The 24,891-nt window shown below is 32.5% G+C and overlaps 4 protein-coding genes across 5 annotated transcripts; 3 read left to right on the forward strand and 1 right to left on the reverse strand.

The window, feature by feature from the left end:
* The first annotated feature begins 257 nt into the window (after positions 1–257).
* On the forward strand, positions 258–8,075 carry LOC148275936 (protein AMN1 homolog). Its single transcript, XM_088234988.1, has 5 exons — positions 258–441; positions 1,158–1,429; positions 5,086–5,297; positions 6,106–6,268; positions 7,021–8,075. Exons 1-5 carry the CDS (start codon positions 401–403, stop codon positions 7,125–7,127), a joined length of 795 nt encoding a protein of 264 aa, XP_088091114.1. The 5' UTR covers positions 258–400; the 3' UTR covers positions 7,128–8,075.
* Positions 8,076–9,785: 1,710 nt separating this feature from the next.
* Positions 9,786–14,132, reverse strand: LOC148275937 (clathrin light chain-like). Of its 2 annotated transcripts, XM_088234984.1 has the most exons (5): positions 13,830–14,131; positions 13,427–13,537; positions 13,236–13,347; positions 11,652–11,663; positions 9,792–10,252 (listed from the first exon to the last, which is right to left on the reverse strand). In XM_088234984.1, the coding sequence occupies exons 1-5, from the start codon at positions 13,984–13,986 to the stop codon at positions 10,069–10,071; spliced, it is 576 nt and encodes a 191-aa protein (XP_088091110.1). In that variant the 5' UTR covers positions 13,987–14,131; the 3' UTR covers positions 9,792–10,068. The 2 variants fall into 2 exon arrangements, with proteins under 2 accessions (XP_088091111.1, XP_088091110.1); XM_088234985.1 differs by lacking the exon at positions 11,652–11,663 and having other exon boundaries at positions 9,786–10,252; positions 13,830–14,132.
* A 165-nt stretch (positions 14,133–14,297) lies between these two features.
* Positions 14,298–16,166, forward strand: Tim8 (translocase of inner membrane 8). Its single transcript, XM_088234986.1, has 2 exons — positions 14,298–14,558; positions 15,485–16,166. Exons 1-2 carry the CDS (start codon positions 14,457–14,459, stop codon positions 15,650–15,652), a joined length of 270 nt encoding a protein of 89 aa, XP_088091112.1. The 5' UTR covers positions 14,298–14,456; the 3' UTR covers positions 15,653–16,166.
* A 3,105-nt stretch (positions 16,167–19,271) lies between these two features.
* On the forward strand, positions 19,272–24,869 carry LOC148275939 (N(4)-(Beta-N-acetylglucosaminyl)-L-asparaginase). Its single transcript, XM_088234991.1, has 6 exons — positions 19,272–19,758; positions 19,856–20,006; positions 20,377–20,602; positions 20,684–20,877; positions 22,617–22,724; positions 24,275–24,869. Exons 1-6 carry the CDS (start codon positions 19,626–19,628, stop codon positions 24,531–24,533), a joined length of 1,071 nt encoding a protein of 356 aa, XP_088091117.1. The 5' UTR covers positions 19,272–19,625; the 3' UTR covers positions 24,534–24,869.
* Positions 24,870–24,891: the final 22 nt, after the last annotated feature.

Raw genomic sequence — 24,891 nt, forward strand, 5'->3', positions numbered from 1 at the left:
ACTAGAGTATTGCCACTAGAAATATTTTTCGAATTGAGTAGGTGTTTAAATTGATTTAAGAAAATATTTTTGCCTTATATAATCCGTATTGAAGGCAAATGGTGCATTATTCATCATTAAAATTTTATTTTTTAGTAAGATTATCATGGTTTTATTTATTTATGAGTCGATTATTATTTTTTTCATGCGACTATCAGTAAATAAATAAAGATTATTTATTTTGGCAACTTTGAAATCGCTTACGTCAACTAAAACTTGCTGTCAAAATATTGGTAAATAAACAAAACAGACAAAAAATAATACAGGTGTATAATATTGTTGTTTTGAACGAAAAACATAATAAAGTAAAATCTAAAACTCTCCGATAGATCCATAATACTTTCACAGTAATCAAGAAATCATGTCTATAAAATTTTCGCGTCTTAGTTCTTTAAAATCTTTGTGAGTATAATAATCTTTTTAAAACTATCATTAAGTTAATTTAATTGATAATCTTAACGAATTCTGAAATCCCGATCACTATAACTTTTCTTCTTCTTCAATATCGTGGCCAATATTGTTGCTATTGTGACTATTAGACATCTGCTTTTTTCACTAAAGTTGTAAAGAAAATTGTTTTTACTATAAAATTTGACAAAATATTGATTTATTTAAACAAATACAGTATCAACAAAATTTTGGGCATATCCCAATCTTTGTGGACGAAAACAAGATTCAACCCTTTAGAGAGCTTATTAATAAAGATTTGAAGCCTAAATTGAAGTATTTTGTGATTTTTTTACCACTGATGCTAATATTTCATCCAGATCAACAACATTTAAAGTTATTGAAAATTCCTTGAATTATTTGTTTGGATTTTTTATACAACTATCATCATTAACCGTCATCATAATCAACATAATTTTATATCAATTTATGAACTCATCTTCAAATTCATTGCATAATTTTTATCAGTAATATTTTTAATTAATTTTATTATTTATCTATTTTTAAAATATCCATCAACATCATCATCATTCATCATATTTCTGTATTATTTCTGTAGGTATGTTATTATACATACATGTAAAAGTCTTATGGGCGTTTTTAAATAAATAAATAATATTATTTTAAGTCCTTTCATTAGTCATATTTTAATGCATTTATTATAATTTTAGATGTATTTATCAAGTGTCTAAATATTTTTTGTGGTACAAGTTTGAACTGCAGTATCTCCCAATTCAAATAAAAAATGAATTTCTAAAAATTGCAAGACAGAGGTGTAATTTATTGGAAGATACAGATCTCTTAAAGAGTCTGATACATCCATATGTGGAAGAGATTGCATTTGGAGACTGTGCTGTGAGTAACGAGACACTTTCTGCTTTAGAGATTTGCTCACATCTCAAAACCCTTCAAATGAGGCACTACAAAGATGTTACTTCTGAAGGTATTTTTTTTTGCTATCTTTAACTCAGCCTTTTGGATAATCCAGAAATCTTTTTAAAAATGCTCTCAACCAAGTTCATACAGACGGGTAAATATATACAACATATCATCATAGTGAACAATCGCATTTCTTTTCCGTATTGTACATCAAAATTATATAAGCTAATAAAAAAAATGAATGTTATAGCTTTATTTTAAGATGTATTTTTGTAATTAAAATTCTATGTAAATATACGTACGGAAAAATAAACAAACAAAAAAAGTAAGGTATTTATAGTCATCATTGCCAACCACCACATATTGTAATTTTTAGCCAGAAACTAAAAGTTAGTAGATCTGAGGAAAAATCGGTAGATTGTTGGCCCTTGCCCCAGTGCCTGAGTGCCAGTAAACGTTGTTTGAAAAATAAATCATTTACGCTGAAAAAAGGGCCTTTTTAGCTGCCGACTTTTAAATATTTAGTTATTAGTTTTTTTTAAATTTTTTTATCCTTTTTTATTCAATCATTTAAAAATACATGTTCTGTATTTTTATGTATTTTTAATAATAACGTTTCCCTAACTCTATGAGGCCAAAAGCCCTTTGTTGAGAGGCATGCATATTATCAAAATCAAGGCAAGTCCCGGTGGAATAACCATAAATCTGATGTGCGATGCGTTTGCTGTAATTGGGAAAAAAAATAGAAATAATCAATAAATCACTTAAAACAAGAGTTTTTCCGGAGAAGTGGTAGATATCTACAGTAGTTCCAATACCAAAAATAAAATACTCAAAAAAATGTGACGATTTTAGACTAATTGTACCTTACCAAAATATGAACAAGTTCTGGAAAAAGTAGTAAAGATACAACTAACAAAATTTTTAGATGTAAATAATATTCTATGTGATCAGCAATCGGAATTTAGGTGCAAAAAATTGTGTGAAATGACCTTAAATATTGTTTGAAATGACTGGAAAGAGAACATTGATAAAAATAAATTTGTGATTGCAGTATTTTTGGATTTTAAAAGAGCGTTTGAAACCATTGACAGAAATATAATCATTTAAAAATAAAAAAAATATTAGTATTCAAAACACAGAACTGAAATGGTTTGAAAAATTCAGCAATCATATGCAAATTTGGGAGTTCCACGAGGATCTGTTCTGGGACCACTATTATTCATTTTGTACATTAATGATATGACTTTGACATCGTCTGACTACCAAATTCAACTATTTGCAGACGATACGTTAATTTATGTAGCTGATAACGAATATGATTCAGCAATAAGGAAAATAAATACAGAATTAAAAACAGTTCGAAATGGCTTAAAGCAAATAAGCTACAACTAAATGTAGGAAAAACAAAATGTATAATAATTGGCAAGAAATGCTGTTTTAATAGTGATCACAGTGTTGAATTAGATGGAGAGATTTGACTTGACTCTAAATTATCTTTTACAAAAAATGCAGACTATACGAGTAAGAAAATCGCAAAGAAGGTATCCCTATTAGGAAGGATAAGGAATAAACTAAACCTTAAAACTTCTCTGCTGATATTTAAAAGTATTATAGTTCCCCACATTGATTATTGCTCCAGTACTTTGTATTTAAGTAATGAGGGAGATTGAAAGAACAAAGTGATGAGGATAATATTAAAATGTGGGAGACGCACGAAAGTTAAGAAAATGATTCAACTTCTAGATATTAGAATCAAATTCAATGTTGCCAATGAAATTAATAAAATTATTATAGGAATAGTTCTGAGATATTTTCAAAACAAACCAAAAAGTAATGAGTTCTTTCATAACTATGCAACAAGAGGATCTAAAAATATAAGACTGGAAAAGAAATCAAAAGCAATCCCAGAACTGCCTTATGTACAAGGGAATACAGTTAATTGAGAAAATGCCAGAAAACATAAAAAAATGAAAAAGTGTGAATATATTTAAAATGAAATGTAAAGAGTACCTATATATGTAAAAAATACTAGATTTTATATATTGTATATAGTGAACATATGTTCATAGGTTAATATAAGTGTACATATAAAAGAACAGTTTGAATATTATAAATTAAAATAAAATAAAAAAATAGATGTAAACATTGTATTGTAAATATATATTAGACTATGTTTATCATAGAACTAAATCAAATGAATAAACAAAGAATACTACAAATAAAAATTATTACATAAACATAAATTTTAATAAACATCTCGACAACACGCTTAATAGTACTACAAGTTTATAAATCTATGCAATGTCTCGCAGCAGTCTCCTGCAAGTTTTTAATTAACATGTTTCGTAAGTTGTAAAATTAAAGTTAAGGCAAAAGTACACATGAAGAAAATGAAATAAATACTTCATTAAAAAAGAGAAAACCTCTTGTGCAGTACAGTTTATATTTTTTCATATAAATGAATGTATATAAAACTTTTTTTGTCAATGTATTCATATGTATATATACAGGGTGTTCTTTAAACCCTGTCACATCCAAAACCACAATATGTCTTCTTGCTCATACTGATCATCGTGGTTTCGGATATGACAGGGTTTAATGAACACCCTGTATGTATAAGCATGCATGCGCCCATGCATGTATAATAACCAAGATTTAAACATTTTTCCTTCTAAAACAGATAAAAATGTTGGTTCAAATCTGGTATATCTCATTATATAAATGTCCTCTATTTTTTCTTCTTAAAACCTATTTGGGAATGTGGAATATTTTTAATGTTGAAATTCTTCATCACCGTAATTTCTCTATCATACCCAGTGACGAATAGGGTACTGCACTGGTACTCAAATTGCAGTATATCTGGATAATTTGTATTACAAAGAAGATAACAATCATACACTTTAGGTGCCAGTTAAGGAATAATGAAATTAAATGATTCCCCATTTCGAAATGTTTACCTGAAAGTACCCATCAAGTCGAAAACACTCATCCAGAATTCTGGTTTTATTTCACTCACAGAACTGTATTCTTCATCCGCCCAGACATAGAAATGTTGGAAATGCTTACTATAGAAATATTTTAATTACCTTCATCTCTTCAATCCATGCCTCATGTCTGAGGATGGTGATTACACCTGACTCTAGGCATGGCTCATCTGTGGACAGTTTCCCTCCATCTAGAACGGTGTTGTACTCTTCTGTAGGCATTCGTCAGTGATAATTCTGATAATTCAGTGACTAAGCCGCTCCATTTGTCGGTTGACGTCCGTGCCACCTTGTCCCTTCGACACTTCACTTCACACCCACCACCATCGCTGATGAAAGAACCTGAATAAATTGAATTGTTGGCTCTTTCTAAGTTATACAACAAGGATAATGGTGCTAATTTATTATCTCGATCAAATCATAAGCTTAGTTTTGCTCATATTCACTCAGTCTCAGGTCTGAACTGGCAGCATTTATTCGGACGTGTGGTGTCATCAGCATATCTCAGGTTGGATAACTTCCTCCCTCCAATTGTGAACCCTCTTGTCCAGCTGTTAAGTGCCTTTCGAATGATATATTCACCATGTATCTATTCACCATATGTATATCTTTATAGGTACCTACTAATATTTTAGACAATTACTGAATTTTGAACCCTCCTAGTATTCTACCTATCTTGTCTAACTTATAATAATATTAAATTATTGTAATATTGTTGTGTTTTAATTTTCAGGATTCGCAAAATTATTTCCCAAAATCCCCCAGTTAAATTTTTTTGCTGTTAGAAAGTGTGATGTTTTTGATGATAATTTAATTAAAATACTGGTTAACCACTGTCCCGAAGTAACAATTCTCGATTTAACTAATTGTGCAAACATAAGTGATGCATCAATGACCACATTATCTGGTTTGAAAATTGCAGCTTTAACTATTTCGGGTCTGAATGTAAGAATTTTTTTTATCTCCTTTCATTTTTGTGCTAATTAAAACAATACTCAGTATTCAATGGAGAATAAATACCATGACACTAATTATTATTTATATAACTTTTTTTGTGAATTGCTATGCCCATTTTATTTAAAAAAATAACTTTTCAGGTAATGTAATAATTATTAAAACATGAAAAAAAAAACACAAAATCGGCAGTCGTTTATAGGTTTCCTCTATACAGAGTGTTCATTAAACCCTGTCACATCCGAAACCACAATGATCAGTATGGGCAAAAAGACATATTGGCACATTAAAATATTTTTTTAGAATGAATAAAATTTTTAAAAATTAAATATCACAAAAAGCAAATGGTTGCTTACTTCTGTAGGGGAGAAACGAGGGGAGGGGGGGGAGTCTGATACTGCGCCGCGCTCCCCTCACTTCTCCCCTGCAGAAGTAAGCAACCATTTTTTTTTTTTTAATATTTTATTCTTAAAAATTTTTTTTGTTCTAAATATTTTTTTTAAATATGCTAATATGTCTTTTTGCCCATACTGATCATCGTGGTTTCGGATGTGACAGGGTTTAAAGAACACCCTGTATAAGTACAATGAATATATTAAAATTGAGATAAATTAGAGTTGATATTAAATTAAATTAAAACCTTCTTTCCTTTTTCATAAAAGCGTGAAATTTTTTAAATGATGGAATAAAAAGACAAAAAATTAGTGTTGATAATTTGATTAGACTGCACACAAATAAATTGTTTAAAGAGTGTTTTGTATTTTTTATAATTATAATAAGTAATTAATAACTTTTTCAGATTTCTGATGATGGTATGAGTAAACTGTTAGAAGGGAGATGTACAGAAACATTAACAGAATTAAATGTATCTCAATGTCCCTTGACTGATCTTTCTTTTGCGATGATTTTTGAAAAATGTAAACAATTGTCAATATTTACTATGAAGGACACAAAATTTTCAGGTGAGTAATGAAAAATGACAAATGTATAATATGAATCAAAACAATATTATTTTGAATATGTCAAAATCTTTGTAGACAAGTACTGGATTGAATCCGTTACCCGTTAACACCTATACTTCCATGCGATTCTCCAATAATAATAAAACAACATTATATTTATGAGGATGACTTCCAACATCTTATTACTAGCTAGATTGTGGTTGTTAATCATGAACTTTATCTACCAGAAAATATTTTGGAATTAAGTTCTTCATAATATAAAAACGAATCAGTTATTTGTATTATAGAAGATTCCTAGTAATAGAACAATCGATATAATGTCCTTTAAATAGATAATCAAACTAATTGTGTTTTATGAATTATAATTATAAAGATTTGATAATTAAAACAAAAACATATACAAAATTATTCTAATTAAAAAATTGTTTACTTATCATAAACTCAAATATTTTTAACAAGTTTTTATACTTCACAGGTAACATTTTTGATGTCAATACATCACAAATCAAGCAACTAACTTGGACTGTTTAAGGATCTTCATAAAAATACAAGGCTGATATGTTTTTTTTTGAGTTGTGAAATCATTAAAAATAAATATAGTTTTTAACTTCTCAAAATATTTTTCTTCTCACAAAATACAACTTTTTAAATGTTACCTTAGTGGTATAATTTCATTAGTATGACAGTCAATACATATATTATGTATTATACGCAAGCATCACGAATACTAACACATTTTTGTCTTTCAACAGCTTCACTACCGAATACTCTCAGGCGTGTGATTCGTGATATTACGCATGGGGCCAGTTACGTTCCAGAACCTTTTCGTCTTGGTCATACTTCCATGCCTCAGTTATAGCTCGACATTCATTCAAAGGAGACTGAAAAAATTTAGGAAAATGGCTGAAAAATTTGTTCCGCAACGTACGGAATGCTTGAAACGGCCAGTTAATTTATGTGATGACTTTTTTCAACAGTTTTGTTCTGATAAAATGCCTTTTAGAAAAAATATATTTCCAGTTTCTTAAATCATTTATAGAAAATTTGGCTAATGCACTGTGTTGCGTGCTAAATAATAATACATACTGTATCTGCCAACTCAGATGTCTATGGATCGAAAAGTGAAGAAGCGAGTAGCCTGAATGTAAATCAATTTGGCTCTAATAAGTAAAATGTAGTTTTTACACTTTACAGCAAAGTAACAAAATTGGCTCTGCGCCATTATATATAGTATAAATTATTATTACAAAATGAGATCATTATGTATAATTGTCATGATGCATTGCTGATAAAAGCATCACCGGCAAAATTAAGACTGCAATAATAGCAAAAAAGATGCGGGTGCAAATTTTACAGAACTTTGAAGCTAAGGCTGAAGAAGATATGGCGAGACCTAAGCAAAGTACTTTACTTTAAAGTTGACATATCAAGTCGGGATAATCGGTATTCTTAAATGAAAAACGCTAAAAAAAAAACACAGCTTTACTTTAAAATATTTATTTAGTGAAAACTAAATGATGCCTATATAGCACCCACGAATAGAGAACTATTCACCACCGATAAGCTCCGTAAGATGTCATATTTTGGTCATGTGTTGAGAGGTAATAAATATGCCATACTTCAGCTTGTCACGAAAGGGAAGATCGAGGGATGTAGAGGGGTCGGAAGAAAACAGCTTTTCTAGCTTCGAAATAATGTCTGTGACGAACATTTAAAAGCAGACCGAACGGTTCGTGAAAAATGTTGGATAACATGGACTTTAGACTTGATGGAGAAAAAAAGAAGAGCTGCCAATGATCCAAATAAATATAGAAACTTCCAACTATCAATCGAACAAAAAGTTAGAAAGGCAAAGGGAAAATGGGTCAAAAAACAATGCGAAGAACTGGAAAGATGTAACGAAATGCACAATGCTTTTAATTTGCACAAAAAACTGAAGCAACAATCTGGTCTGAACAGAAAGCGGGTATAATGACGACATAAGAGAACTATAGTGTTACGCTTTTAAATGACAACAGACCTGATGTTGGCATAATCAGTCTGAATTCTGGAATATTAATATTAAAGTCTGAAATTCTTAATGCCGTTTCTAACAGCGAGAATAAAAAGGCCTGTGGATCTGGCGAAATACCCAATGAGATTTAAAAATTGATTGACGATAATAACATTGACCACCTTCTTAGGTTATTTAACATGATTTATGATACAGGGACTATCCCTTAAGACTTGCTTAAATCCATTTTCATTAAAAAAATGTTATGATTACCGACTGATAAATCTTACGAGCCACATTTTGAAAGTATTCTTAAAAATTATCTATTCCATAAGAATAAAATGTGAAAGCGATCTGGACGATTTTCAGAAGTGGCTTTGGGACTAGAGAGGCATTGCTGGCAATAAATGCGCTAATACAGGAATTCCGTGACCTAAAGAGGGATGTTTTCTTCGGCTTCATAGACTATGAAAAAGCATTAGATAGAGATAAACATGGAGATCTAATGGGAATAAACATTCTAAAAAACCTGTATTGGAGCCAACAAACTGGAAGTGGAACATTGAAGGGAAACTTAATCCAGCATGGAGTCAAGGTTGTGTTTTGTCATCGATGTCGTTTAACTTGTACTCGGATTCAGCATTTAAAGCACTCCACAATATAGATATGGGGGTCAAATAAAATGGTGTCTGCATCAATAACATCAGATATGCCCAGGACACTGTTTTTCTTGTAGATAATATTAACAACCTGCAAGTCCTCATCAATAGAATCAATAATGCAGGTGTAAGGTTGTGACTCAACATAAACATTAGCAAAACAAAGTTCATGGTATTCAGCTGTCAGGACCACGCACAAGCACGTCTCACCTTAAACGGTGCTATTATAGAGTTGACAAATTTAAATACCATGGAAGTGTCCTAATTGAAAACATCGACCCAGAAACCAAAATCAAATGCAGAATAAAGGCAGCTTGTGCAGCATTCAATAAAATGAGAAATGTTTTCTGTAATGATAGCCTCAGCCTGAAACTTCGGCAAATAATGGTTAGGTGCTATGTTTGGTCAGTGCTTTTGTACGGACCCTCAAGATCAGTAGGTACTATAAACCGGCTAGAGGTATTTAAAATGTGAGTTCATCATAGAATGCTACGCATTCCATGAGCCGATATGGTCAGCAACGCAAACGTGCTCCAAAGAGCAGATAGACAGTTGCTGACAAATATCAAAGTCTGGAAAGTGTCCTATCTGGGGCATGCGCTAGAGGAGAAAAGTACGAACTACTGCACCTAAATCATAAAAGGCGAAATAGAGAATCGACGAGGAGTGAGCAGAAGGCAGACCTCCATCGAGGCGCTGTTTAGAGCTGCCCTGAGACAGGGACACATTTTCTCAAGTGATAGTCGACATCAAGGGGACTTGACATGACACATAAAGAAGAAGAAGAAGTACCCTCCAGTAATATAATATTTGTAGTTTGTACTGTTTTTTATGACCAGTGAGTTAGAAATATAAAACAATTATATTTTTTAGATATACTTTTATTTATAACAGTCTGATATTTGACAGTTTACACTTCATAATACTATGTTAGTTTTAATGCAGCGCAACTAAATGTTTACATGTTTGTTGCGTAATCAAAAAATTACTGCTTAAAATATATATTATAATAATATAATGACAAAGAAAACAAAGTCAAACCGACATTAATCTATAACAGTACATAATAGGAGTTAATGTATCGAGACATTACTAGCATGAGAGCCAAAATGCTTCAGGAATGAGATTGGGCGAAGTATGTTGCATATTTAAGCCTTTTTTGGAGTAACTAAATTTGTCTGTTTCAGTTGAAGAATAATAGATCGCATTCTGGAAACATCTTTGCTCGATTTAGTTGACTTGGGGTTAAAGTCGCAAAGTTTAGCGATTCTTTCCCATTCAGTTCCTGGTTCCATCTCATCACTCTCGGCAACAAACTGCTTCTCTGCATTTCTGTGGAAAAAAACAGTGCATAAGAAAAATAAACACATCATTTCAAGTTCAGTCATTCCAAATGGTTTCTAACTAAATACATAATCATTTCAGCCAACTGATACTCAATAAAGTTCAGCAATAACACATAACAAACTTATTCATAAAAAGGAGCTACAATCAAGAAGCATTGTTTACAATCTATAAATATATTTATTTATTTATATGAAGGTACTTATTACAAAAAAATAATTACGTATCCCTAACTCCATGAGGCCAAGAGCCTCGTGTTGAGTTGGAATACAACATAATGGAAAGTGAAAGCATACATATTATTAAAGAATGCAAAAATAACAATTATTACATAAATATCAATTTTAATTAACATTTGGACAACACGATTAAGAATATGTACATTTATGTAATGTCTCGCAGCAGTCTCTTTCAGTTTCTTTCCTTAGACAAAATCCAAACCTGTACACTTCTCTAGAAAATGGCTTTCATTTTGGAGAGCGTAATAATATTACGTTCATCCAGGACATTGAACACCCTTAGGGCCACAAAAGAGATATTTCTCTGAACGAAAGTCGTAAGTATTTTGGGCATTAAATAGTTCAAATTACAAGAAAACCTCACACGAGCATTCTGCTGGGATCTCCTCTTGTAACCTGATAACCAGAAATCAATATATTCAATGAGGAACTTCAGCCCTACGGGAAATTGGATACAAAAATGTTTTCTTACGCGGGGTAAAAATTAGAGCATTCAATTGTACGCCAAAGTTTCTTGAAAATGTACAGAAAAAATAATAAAAAATATTTTCATAAAAACGCACTACTTTAAATGACGTCACTGGTTCATGTGAATCAACCTATGATCTGAGAGCTATGGAAGATTTCCGGTCTGCTTGTCGCTTCTGGACCAATGGGAAGAACTGAATGAGAATAAGCGGAAATGAACCTCTGACGTTACACGCGGAGTTATTTCAGAAATATAAAACTTTGAAAAATCGTAGCGCCGATAATACAATATACAAAAATTTAAAAAAATATTTTTTGACTTAGTTTAACAGTCTATTAACAAATAAAAAAAAATTAAAAACCATTGAACTTCCTCATAATGATGATTAGATTTTTGCTTAAATGAATTAAGACATATACTTTTTCTAATGTACATTATTATTGTAGCTAACATTAAAATCATCTCTACTTTATTGACATACCAGAATAATTATGTTATATTTTCGACTAGATGAAATTAGACCCACCCACATTTAATGATTTATGATTATTTTAAAAGCAAATTGTAACATAGCAACAACGTACATCATGAATGCAGAACAACGGGGCCACAATATCGACTAATATTTAAATAAATATTTTTAACAACAAAACGCATTAAAAAAGTACAATATACTTACTTGGCAGCCTCTCTGGTTAGCATGGAAAAACATTATAAAGTAGATAAAATTAGCATATTTTTATGAGAACATTATTAAATATTTAAAGCCAAATATTACAATATAAAAAAACATTCCCTCGTCCGCACCTGATGGTGCATAAGGCATTGCATTGGTATACCAATTGCAGATTTTTTGTTACATAAAGGAAAATATTTGTTTTATGCTTCATGTGATAGTACAAGAACTATGAAATATTGCTAGTACAAGAACTATGAAATATTGCAGTGTAAAAACATCCTGTTAAATAAATATTTCCAGTCAACCATGTCAGGAATTGAATCCGAGACTTTGAATGGTAGGCTAACGCACTGACCACGAAGTGAGCATAAAATGCTAATAATAATAATACAGTAAAACTGCAATTATTCGACAATGTTTTAAGCATGTCCAAATGGTTCAGCCGGATGAATCTCACCCACAAAATAAAGGTTTCAGCTCTTTTATTTATGTACATTAGTTTATTGCACATTATTTGAGACATAAGTCATTACTCCGTGGGAATAAAAGTCCTGTGTAGAGATGGGATGAGCAATTAGTTTACACAGAAACATGAGTATATCACCAAAAATATAGGATCAGAAACACAAAAAAGAATTTTAAAAACATATATAGGGCACATTAATATGGTAAAAAAGTAAACTCAAACATTTGGAAAATCATCAAGGAGTTTCCCACTCAAATCCCTCCCACTAAGGAAAATCCAGTCCTTAACTCCTCTCTTGAAAATAGTTTTTGTCTTTGAGAACTTAATACGCTCTTACAAAATATTGGAAACTCTCAGTGCGATAAATGAGAGATGTCTCTGAGCAAAAGTCGTACGGGTTTTTGGTATGACGTAATTCAAGACAACAGATGGAAGAGTTAAGGAAATGTGGATGTTTAAACATAGGCAAAATGGTGAATTTTACAGTGTGTAAAGTGGCCACTTATACCAGCCAATGACAGGTCATTAGCCCTGTAAATGCCTAGACTCCCATATTCCTTTCTCAAAAATGTTTTCCCTCTCTGTTGCAACAAATTTAAATATGAACAACTCCCTAGGGAGAAAATCTAGCCAGTCTGCAAGCATTTGGACTTACTCAAAACATCACCCAGACCGCAAATTAATTTATTCAAAAAATTTCAATCGGGTGTGAATTTTTTTTATTTATTTATTAATAACAAATAAAAATACAATATTACAACTAAATACAATTTTTTACATTAATCAAATACATATATTTTCATTAACGTTTCCCATTACGTAAAAGAAATAAATAATTCTTGTGTACATAATGGGGAGTGACGTCTTACAATAGTTTATTTAAGTAACAATACTATTTATGAATCAATAGAAATTGAATACGGGGATCTCATGAATACACCGATTCTCAGGAAAGTAGCTGGACTCAGCCTTCAAGAAATTATAAATATTATAAGTACATGAAATTAATACCAATTTAAGAAACGATTAAATGCAATATACTTATTATTGGTTTCCTGTAAGGAAATTAAACTATAGATTATTTCCAATTAGAATTTTAGTGACAAGAAAATACAGACCTGTTAGCTGATTTTGTTTTGCTGATCTGCTCTTCATGATTAGCATACCACTCTTCCAATTCCTTCTTAGCAGCTACTCTCATTTCTTCCTTTTTAACTTCTTCCTCGGCATCTAAAATAAAGTAATTTATTTTCAATACTTAAATAAAAAATATATTCATCTTTGGTCAAAAGGCGATCTGATCACCCACCTTTTTGCTCGAGCCGCAGCTTTTGTTCTTCCCTCCATATTTTTATTTTTTCAGGTTCCTCTTTATCTATATGTCGATTATTAGATGGTGTTGGTGAAGGGTTGTCATAAGCTAAAAGAAATGTAAAATAGTAGTTTGCTCACAACATAGTTTAAATTGATGAAATCAGATATCTTCCTAGAGTTAAAAAACACTTAAAGGCATAATATACACAAAATGTTAAAACAAAATCGTACTCATTAATTGCGGTCAATGTGTTTTATAGTCTACTCACTGAAGAATTATTAAAGTCTTGATCAAAGTAACTAGCATGAAAATATACAGATGGAATATGATGAATGAAATTTTTTCTATTAGATTATGCTACTAAAAAGTGAAATCGTTTAAGTTTACGCCCACAGACCTGGAACGGATGGTTCATCGTCGATAAGAGTAGCGGCAGTTGGAATCGTTGGTTCCAGTTCGTCTTCAAGTCCTGCGAGTTGATCCTGCTGCCTAGCCAAGAAATCCGCGGCAGGATCTACTTCGGGCTGATCAAAATTATCTCCAAAATCATCCATTATTGATGAAATTTACGATGACAGTACAAGAAAACGTCAAGCCAAAACCACAGACTATAGCTATTCACAGACTACAGATATCTGGATATATTGGATATATTATACGATATCTGTAATCTGTGTATTATACCAAAAGCCAAAACGTCGATGAGATTTAACCATAGATTTTTAAACATAGAATGACGCACAGAAACCATAATGCAAAAATACAAAAATATTGAAGGGAAAAATATTTTTTCTTCACAAATAATGGCAACATAATGATCTGTGCAGTCTGTCTATGATGTGTCTGCATCTCTATCTTTGTCTCTAGTGCTCTGTCATCTGTCACCAGAATATGTGATCTGTTGTCTGTGACTAACCTAACTTTTTGGTGACTGTGGTCAGAGTGCATAATTAATTCGTGCATTCATTTATCAACCCTTGTTTCCCATAAATCATAGAATATTAAACAATAAAATCTTATCGCCATGACGGACTTTGATTTTTCTTCTGTAGCTGGAAAAGGAAATGAAAATGAGTTGCAAGAATTTCTTATGGTTGAGAAACAAAAAGCTCAATTCAATGCCCAGGTTCGTAAATTATAATCATTTAAATTAAAATATGTTGGTAATTTACATTATGTATGTAAATATAATGTTGGTTGCCATTTATAATTTAAAGTTAAACGTTTATTTAAAAGCCACAAGTAAAATTAATTAACTAGTATATTATTACTATGTATTAAAATGTAAATTGCCTTGCTTGGAACGGAGTATGTACCCTTGTTAAATACGATAAATTGTATAAGTATATAAAATCATGTAGCTAGAATTTGTGGTAGGTACCTAATGTTTCTGAATCCTTGCATCATTCTCTTGGTTTTTAAAAAGTGTATTAAATTTTTATTTTTTAGTCTTTTCAGTTATTCTTCTACATTCTCTCATCAATATCAAAACATAAATAACTATAAAAAATATTTTTACTGATTGATAAAGGTGTATCAAATAATCCAATCGGATTTTTGGGTCCTAAAATATTCAATGTGCCTGTTGCCCGAACATTGTAAAACGATAACCCGAATTCAATTTAACAAATTTACCAAAAAAGGGTTACTGGACTTAGGTAGAGAGAAGTCAGAAAATTAGTTTAGATACACTGCATAAAAAATAAAATGGATACTTAAAATTGTACAATTGTTCAATAAATTCATTAGTAGGTAGTCATGTTTTTGTTTATTTTGCTTTACACATAAAAATGTCTGCCTCAAAACAGGTTTTACCTAGTTAGGCAGACTACGCATAATCCAGAGAAGTCTATTACTGTAAAAAATGTAGTAGATAAGAAATCGTAATGTTTGTAACAAACTATTACTATTATGATTAATTCATATGTTTTTTAATAACATGTTATTTTTGTTGTATCTTCAAGATAAATAATAATATAGTATGATGTAGAGTGCTAATAATTAATAATATAGTATGATGTAGAAAGCTAATAATTAATATTTTAATTTTAGATCCACGAGTTCAACGATTTCTGTTGGGATAAGTGCATGGATAAACCTGGAAACAAATTGGATTCTAAAACAGAAACATGCATGACAAATTGCGTGGACAGATTCATTGATGTATCGTTACTCATTACTAACAGATTCGCACAGCTTTTACAAAAAAGCAGCGGTTAAATTAACAATATTTAGTAGTAAAATGTTGTAATGTTTACTAGATATGTTGTAATATCTGTGGCATTCGGGTAAAAAGGTGCAAGTCACTTTTAGCTGATTGTGCAGGAGAGCCATTTTTAGCTTCTTACTGATTTTTTTTTTAACATTCAATTTTGACTATGTCTTAGAATAAACATTAGATGCATAACTCAAAAATGAAATAGATAAAGCTGTACAACTTGTATTGTGTTTCTTTTTATTTTTCCATGTTCTTAAATTCAATTTAATACAAGTAACATTTACTTGTTTACCTAATAGTACTTTCGAATTATACAACCTCAACCAATATTATTATTGAAATGTTGAGATGAGTAAATTTTTCCAAACTTGTGTCTCTTCACCCAACCTACCTCTTTATAGAGTGAAATTGCAACTCATTTTCACAATTTAAGTGACATGAACCTCTTTACCTAAATGCCACAGATTTCAACTAGGGTGTATATTGTAATAATAATTTTAGTTTCCTTACCAAAAAGTGTTTTATTTTACACACCTAATATGTTCACCATGCATTCAATATTAAGATTTTTACCTGTGTCCTAGCAGATTAAGAATACAGTTCTGTACGTGAAACGAAATCCCAGGCAAGTATATTCGACTCAATAACTCTCGGGTAAAAATCTTTGAACACATATGAAACTACTTAAATTAAATTGGGCAGACATGTAGAGCAAATGCCTTATTAATGAGCAGACACACAGCTGTAAGGGGATTAGTGGGAAAACCCAAGCTGAGATTTGAGGATGGAGTGAGAAAGGATGCTGCGCAGCTTCTCCAGGTGGTGAATCGGAAGACGGCGGCTGAGAGAAAAATCCTGAAAAAAAAAATATGAGGAAATAAATCCGCCTCATAGTATAGTAGTTGGTGCGTTCACCAACCATGCTTGAGGTCCTGGGTTGCTTTCCTGGTAAGTTCAACGTGAAGTATTGATTTACGGTGGTTTCCCCTGTAATATTTTACTGTCGCTGAACCAACACCTGAAACATATGAAACCTAACAGATAATCATGTTACATTGTATTTGGTGTACCAATGTGGTGTCCTATGCACCATAAGTTTCGGATAGGGGTATCATGGATGATTATAACCTCAGCACAAAGAAATGCCAACATTTTATCACTTTTAGACAAAGCAGCTTTTGATGTTTGTGATTTGATTGTCAACATGGCTTACTTAAAATCATATTTAAAAATTAACAGGGCTCTGGTCTTGTGGCAGTGTTGCGAATTCGGTGGCTTGAACCCTGCACTCTTCCCCTACTTGATTCTCATTTTCTAGCAAGGCTATTCTATATGGTTTTTAAAAAGGCCCTCAAAACTAAAATATTTATATATTTTTGCCTGATATTCCCTCCGAGCCTTGGTACAATGGCGCGTGTAAACTCAATAGGTCTAGGATTGTAACTTTCTGCCGTATCAGGTCTGGCCACCGTTGCACTCCGTCCCATCTGTTTAAAATAAAAATTTTAGACTCCAATGCGAATGTGGAGGCATGGGAGATCTTAATCACATTTTATTTATATGTCCTTTAATGACTGGCAGGCAAAAATTCTTTGATGTTTTACTTATATTTTTTATAACCTTTCTAATTCATTTATCTCAAATTCTTTTACGTACAAATTGTTTATTGATCGATGTTTATATTTTTTTACGTTCAAACTGTTCTCTGTTATGAATTGTAATATTTATTTCATTCCGCTGGGGAAAACATAACCTTTTTTAATAATAATTCGCAAACCGATGGCCATTAAAGAATATTTGTATTTTTAAAAATATTCAAAAATAACAAATTAAAACGCATAATTAATTCCTCTGTGATACATACAAACCTTTCTTCTTCAAATTTCATACATCTTCATTTATACGCGCGCTGATTATTCCAACTTGCCACATATTAACTTAAAACTCTAATTAACTTTTGCGCCATCATTTTCTAATCCGCGCCCGTGGTACATAAGGCACTGCACCAGTGCACCAATCGCAACGTATCAGCGATTATTTTATAATATGTATGAAGGTATTTCACATCCACCTTGCCAGGAATCGAACCTAGGACCTCAAGTATGGTAGGCGAACGCGCCAACCACTACATTAGGAGGTGAATCATTTCCAATTATTAATTAATGATTCCTTTCTAATCTTCATAAATATAAATTAGTTTAATGATTTAATATTCTATGTTTAGTGTATGTTTATTTTTAATTAATAAGTTTAAACGTATTTCATTTTATATACATTCTAATCTTAGTTAATTATAATTTAGTTTTATAAGAAATAATATGCAGAACATAATATTTTAGTTTTAAATATGACGAGGTGTTTATTAATAAGTGTGGAAAAGAGACAATGAGTTTTAGGCAATAAGTGAAAGAGAGAAGGAGAGACCTCCTAATTTGGGAGTTATAAAACCACCCCAAACAGTCGGAGCGAGAGGAGTCGGAAAGTAGCCAGGAAGGAGAGTCGACCAAGAGTCGGTCGACAGTCGAGAGTTGGGTCGACGCGATCGTACCGCCGATCGCGGAGACGATACAATGTCGAGAGTCGTGGAAGTTGAAGTGAAGTGAGTGTACGGGTAGCCAGTGCTACGTAGCAAACCTCGTGGAATCCGACTACTCCACGAGGGTCATCGGAGGCGGCCTTCCAGCCGCGGAGGTCCCTCCACATCCAGGACATCCATTGTCCTCCAAAGGAACGCCAGTTTCCTGCACCGTCAGCGCGTGTGCCCAGCCCACGGCCGGCCAGTCTTCCAGCTGGCTGTCGCCGTCACCATCGCCCCGGGACCGAATCCCGAGAGCCGCCCAAGGCTCTATCCATGGCAGATCTTCGCCCAGGACATCGCCCAGCATGTGTTTGTCCGAACACAGCATCCGGACCACCATTCGTCATCTCTCCACATAAGTGAAACCACCATTGCGTTAGAATTAAGATATTAGTGAAGAGTGACAATTACGAACTGCATTAGTTAAGGACCCAGATTTGTAAGTATTTTTCTTTGTCTCATGTTTGTAACTAGTTCTAAGATTATTTCCATGTTCTAGCTTAATAAACATGGGTACATAAAACATTCAAGCTTTTTAAATTATTTTCCAATTTACTCGTTTTCAGAATAGATTTAAGTTTTATTATTTTCGTTTGGGCTTTAAATTCATTTAGTTTTAATTAGGATTTTATTATCATGATGGGGAATAAAAATGGGAACACATGGAGAAGTAACTTTTTATTCCACATACCCGATGAGGCACTAGGAAGACGCGATCTTTCTAATTCATCTCAAGTTTCCGTTCGGCGGATGTTCCCGCTTTCTCTCAGTTAGCGGAGAGACGGACAGCTTCCGTTTATTCATACGCGCGAACGCGGAACTTGATTTTGTTTAACAGCCTCTAAAATGATCAAATCTCATCATAAATTTTCTCTCGCCACCACTCTATCTCAATACTCAAACAACCCCATAAAAACATTGTTTTTTTTTAAACATATTATTTTACTCCCCCCGTACCCCCGTAATAATACGAACCTGACATTGACATGGATGACCTACCCACCAAAAAAATGGAAAAATGGAAGGAAATATAATTTTTAAGTACTTGCAACTCGGAAGTAAAGAAAAAATGGAAATCTGATGCTAATTTGTACGTCATTAATTTGCGTCAATTTTCAAATCGTCAAAATTTGTTCTAATTCTGAGTCGTCTGAGTGTTGTTAATGTAAATTATTTATGAACGGCCCAATGTTGTCTAAGATAAATTTTATTGTGTATATCTGAGTGCTATAGTGTTCTGTTAACAGGAATATAATATATATTATATATTTCAACCCCCAATTATTACATGAAAATGTTTGTTTTAATCTGTCAAAAATTTACGTAAAAAACATTTAAATCCTAAGAAATATAGTATTGAGCTTTGAAAATCTTAGTATTGATCGGTCGGAAAATTTATGCCTGCAATGGTTATCCGAAATATTTTGTATTTGTCGCCGCTTTTATTATCAATAACACTATCGGCGAGTGCTGATAAGAATTTACCGATTGTCGTTACTACATGGAGATTTGTCAGTGCAGCTGAAGAAGGTATGTAGTAAATGTATTTTGAGACTTCTGTCACAAACTAAAAAAAAAACGTATTAACGCGATCATGAAAATGGTTATAAACATGCAATATTTCTAGCATGGAGAGTAATATTGAAAAAATCTGCCCTGGATGCTATTGAGGCCGGTTGTTCAGTCTGTGAAAAAGTACAATGTGATGGTACAGTAGGTTATGGAGGCAGTCCCGATGAAGATGGAGAGACAACATTGGACGCCATGCTAATGGATGGGTAGGTTCATTTTCTTTTCTTTTGTGTTGTAGCTATTTCAATGTTCTTGTGATAATATGAGTATGATGGATATTTTGTACTTTGAATTTAGGACTTTTTAACTAGAAGCCAAAAAACAGTGAATATGAAATATCTTAAAAATAACTTATAACTTTCACACAGCATCAATTTAAAAAAAATGAGAAATAGTTTTTTATTGAACTTATAAATAACATTTATAAAAAAAAGCTTCCTTCTATATACAAGCCCTTTCCTCCATTAGAAGTTGCAACAATATAAATGTACAATAATTATTGCATATTATTGATGTACTGTTATTATATGTATAAAAAACATTTAAATATAATTTAATTGTATTTTTGATTTCTAGAAATACTATGAATGTTGGTTCCGTAATTGCTATGAGAAATATAAAAAATGCCATATCTGTGGCTAGACTTGTATTAGAGCACACGTCACATTCTATTTTGGCCGGAGAAAAGGCTACAAATTTTGCGAAACAGATGGGATTCAAAGAGGAACCATTAGCAACCAATGCTTCTACAGAAATTTGGTTGAAATGGAAAGGCCAAAACTGTCAGCCCAACTTTTGGGAGGTTTGTAAAATATGTTCATCTTTAAGACGACCGCCAGGTTTTTTTACTTCAGTAACTTTTCAATTTATCTTTTTTTTTCAGAATGTGCTTCCGAATCCAAAAGAAAGTTGTGGACCATACACTCTGAATGAGGTATGGAAATCTTTGGATTACTCGAGAAAAGATTACAATATAGGCCCGAATAATCACGACACTATCGGGATGGTGGCCATTGATAAGTTGGGAAACATAGCTGCAGGAACATCTACCAATGGAGCCAGTCACAAAATTCCTGGGTATAATTCAAATATTTTTTTCCATAATTTTTATAGCATCAGTGTGCCACAAGGCATTCATATTTTTATGTCCGCTCTCTAGCTGAAGCAAATGGCATCCAAATACAGCCTTCAGACCTGCACATTGAGTTTTTCTGGGTTATTTTGTAGTGCAGTTTGCTCTCTTCACAGGCATTACAGATTGCATTGCAGCGTCACCATAACCAGTAGCTCAATCACAAATAACTATCGACGTGCTAATAAGCGACGTGATAACAACTTCTCACCATGGTTTTTTATCGTATTCGCGATCACAATGGAACATCCGTTAACACCTAATATTAAATGTCAAAATAATTACATTTCGCGGCGTATAATCCTCCTGCGCAATCACATATTTGAATTTCACCATTGTAAATATGGAAAATATTCCAAAAGTGCTATTTTTATTTATTTATTATTTATCATGCTATTTATTGCATTTAGCTGGCTGGCGGTTGGCAAGCCAAATGTAAAGAAAAGCAGTTGCATAGTAATTGTAATTTAATTTTCACTATTTTGTATTAGATACTCCTTACTATTTTGCAAATGCAATATACATTGTATTATTTTTTATAGTAAACGCCGATTTTTCGACAGTTTGCTGCATTTATTTACGAGGAAAACAAAAAACAAACCGACACGAGCGTTGACTTAGAGATTGCACACGCGTTGACTTATGACTGCGATAACTTAAGCATGTTCATTATTAATGATTAATGATGTAATAACTTATATTTACTTATAAGTTATTAATTTAAAATACTTGATACACTTCCACTTATTCGTTTGACCAATTAGCGCTTTCATCCTCTAATAGGCATCTTCAGACTCATGCCCCTGGACTGGCACCTGAAGAGTAAGACTGATCATCTTACTTTCACGTAACAAAAAAAGAATCAAGATACGCTGCTATTGGTGTACCAATGCACTGTCCTATGCACCATTAGGTGCGGAAAGGGAATGATGATGATGATACTGTGAAAACCAAGTTTTGTTTCAAATATTTATTTTATTGATATCATATATAAGTGTATTCCTTGTAAATTGAGAGGAAGAAGTGTTTTATAAATATTGTTTTTGTCGGTTACTATGTTTTGGCGATCTTAGCTCTATATTAGCATGAAACAGTGCATAGACCACTTTTTTTTTGTTTAAAAAAAATATATTTGGACCCCTGTATGTAGCCTTGCGTGTCATCTACAAGGCTAAGGTACTCGGAAAAAACCTTTACTGTTTATCTTGGAAATGGGATGTTTGATTACTGATTTTGATTTATTACCTTTATGAGTCCAATCACCATTGTTGCCAAGTCCAAGAACAATGGCGCGTGACATCTACTTTTTACGACAGTATCATAACATAGAGCACTGCATTCGCACACTTAACGCAGAGAATTTCGATTATTAGTTATGAGTAGGTAAGGTGGTCAATCTTGCACACTAGTGCCAGGTTCAATGAAATATTTTTAGCGTAAAACCACCTTTTAAACCAATATTTCATGTCAACCTTGCTACAAATCGAACCTGTGACCTTGAGCGTGTACTACTACTACTACTACTATGTTTGAATGTTAGAATGCTGATTTTGTACAGTGCGTAAAGTGATCACTTGAACCAGCCAAGGACAGGTAAAAAAACCCTATAATTTTTTAGTCTTCAATATTTCTTCAAAAATGTTCTCCATTTCTGTAATTTTTTTTACTATGTCTGTTTTCCTAGTCGTGTGGGTGACTCCGCTATACCTGGATCAGGAGCATATGCAGACAGTAAAGTTGGAGCTGCAGCAGCTACGGGAGACGGTGATGTCATGCTTAGATTTTCTCCCAGGTTGGTTAAATAATTACAAATTCCAAATCACACACAGAACTGTATTCTTTATTTTGGCTGAACACGGAACACTTATGTTTATCGAAAAAACATTAGGTATATCAGATATATATGTCCGAGATGATGAAGAATACAGTTATGTAGGTGAAATTATTATGGCGTTATATCTTTGATCTTCACAAATTCGACCACATAACCAAATATCGCACGCAACTACACTGGCTCAGTATCAGGCATAGAAGAAACATTCACATTCTATCACTTCTTCACAATATTTTAAATAATCCCACTTCGCCTGTTCATCTGAGAGCTCTTCCAACCCCTATCACAACATGGACTATCTCTTCGTTCTAGTAACGAGAGAACGCTTTTAAACCCTTTCACCCCTCTAATTTTCTTGCCTCTTCTTTCACAGTTGTAGCTGCTCGATTGTGGAATTATCTACCAACCAATATTAGAGACACCCCTTCTTTATTTACATTTAAATCAAGATTGAAATGTCACTATCTAAATATTTGCGTCGTTCCCTTTTCATTCCCATCTCCTCTCTTCATAGTTTACTGTTAATTATTATTTTAAGTTAATTTTTGTTTTTAATTTTGTATAAAATTTTAAGATTCAGTATAATTCCTTAGAATATGTCCATGTACTTGTAATTTTCTCAAACTGAACGGTTTGGGTAGGTAGAAAAAAATTGCCTTAAGGCAATATGCCCGCCTTTATATGTGTATATAAAGTGTTAAATAAATAATAAAATATACCCAGAATCCTGGATAAGTGTTTTCAACTCAATTGTCACTCTTAGGTGAAAATCCTAAAAAAGAAAATCGAGTGGAGATATGTCAACCTATATAATAGTAATTATTGCATTCTCCCACCATACTTGAAGCCGAGGTTCAATTCCTGGCAAGGTGGATGTAAAATATTGAGTTTTAAAGGTGGTTCTGCACTCCAATACTTCATTGTTCCTGGACTTGGACTAGCACCTCAAGCGTAGGACTTGTCACTTTGCTGGAAATTATTTTTTACACGGGGATATGTTCCACACACCACCATTTAAAAAACAGAACCGTGAAAAAATATACTAAACAAAGAGTAATGGTGGATAGGTTTGCTTGGTTTAAACTCATTTCGGGAATTAAAAAAAAATAATTGTTTACTATTTATAGTATCTTAATTTTATTTGACAACAAAATACTTTAAAAAAATTGTATAAAAAAATATTCACTGTCACTCTTCCCTTGTTGCATACCTCTCTGTGTCTAGTAAGTGAAAGAACAATGTAGGGAATTAAATAAATTAATATTATGTAGTATAGTGATGTAACTATTATGCATTGTTAATGCTCAATTTTTTTTTTTTTAATTTTATTTTCGTGCTGTGTTATTTCAAAACCACGTAAAAAGAGGTTCCGGTGTGACGAAAATGACCCAGATACGCTATAATTAGATCTCCGCAGTGTCCTATGCACCCCTGGGCGCAGACAGGGAAATGATGAAGATATCAGATCTGCCATAAATGAATACCGTCTTTTATTGTTTTGTTTTCAGTTTCCTAGCTGTTGACGAGATGCGAAGAGGTTCTACACCATCACAGGCGTGCGAGATCGCGGTGAAACGTATCGCTTCTCACTACCCATCATTTTCTGGCGGAGTTATTGCTGTGGACAGCGAGGGTAACTATGGCGCCGCTTGCCACGGCATGGAAACCTTCCCATTCTCAGTAGCTAATCCAACGACCAATAACGTTACAGTTCAAACGGTTCAGTGTGAAGTCATTGATGACAAATTGAAAACTAATGAAGTCTGATAATATTACCAAGAATATAATAGTTATATCTTAGTTTTGGTGGTAAACGATCTAAGTGAAATATGAAAGTACCTAATATCTCTTTAGGATCATAACGTTTTCTTTTAAATTTGTAGGACATCTGGTCAATAATATTTCGCAAAGGTTTTATTAACCTAGCTAAACAAATGTTGGTGCTACAATGGGAAGATGCTTTATGTTTACTAATTTATTGACATTTTTAAAAATTGTTTTTTCATTCTGATATTGTAAATCGGTTCTTTTCATTTCGACGGTTTAAAGAAACATTAAAAAAATACTTTGAATTAAATTACGTGTTAACATTTTATGTTTGAAGTTTTGTTTTTTATTTAACTGT

The sequence above is a fragment of the Micrasema longulum genome, unplaced genomic scaffold (assembly GCF_059751315.1).
Source record: "Micrasema longulum isolate JH-2025_06_02 unplaced genomic scaffold, ASM5975131v1 h1tg001315l, whole genome shotgun sequence".
Classification (NCBI taxonomy): Eukaryota; Metazoa; Arthropoda; class Insecta; order Trichoptera; family Brachycentridae; genus Micrasema; species Micrasema longulum.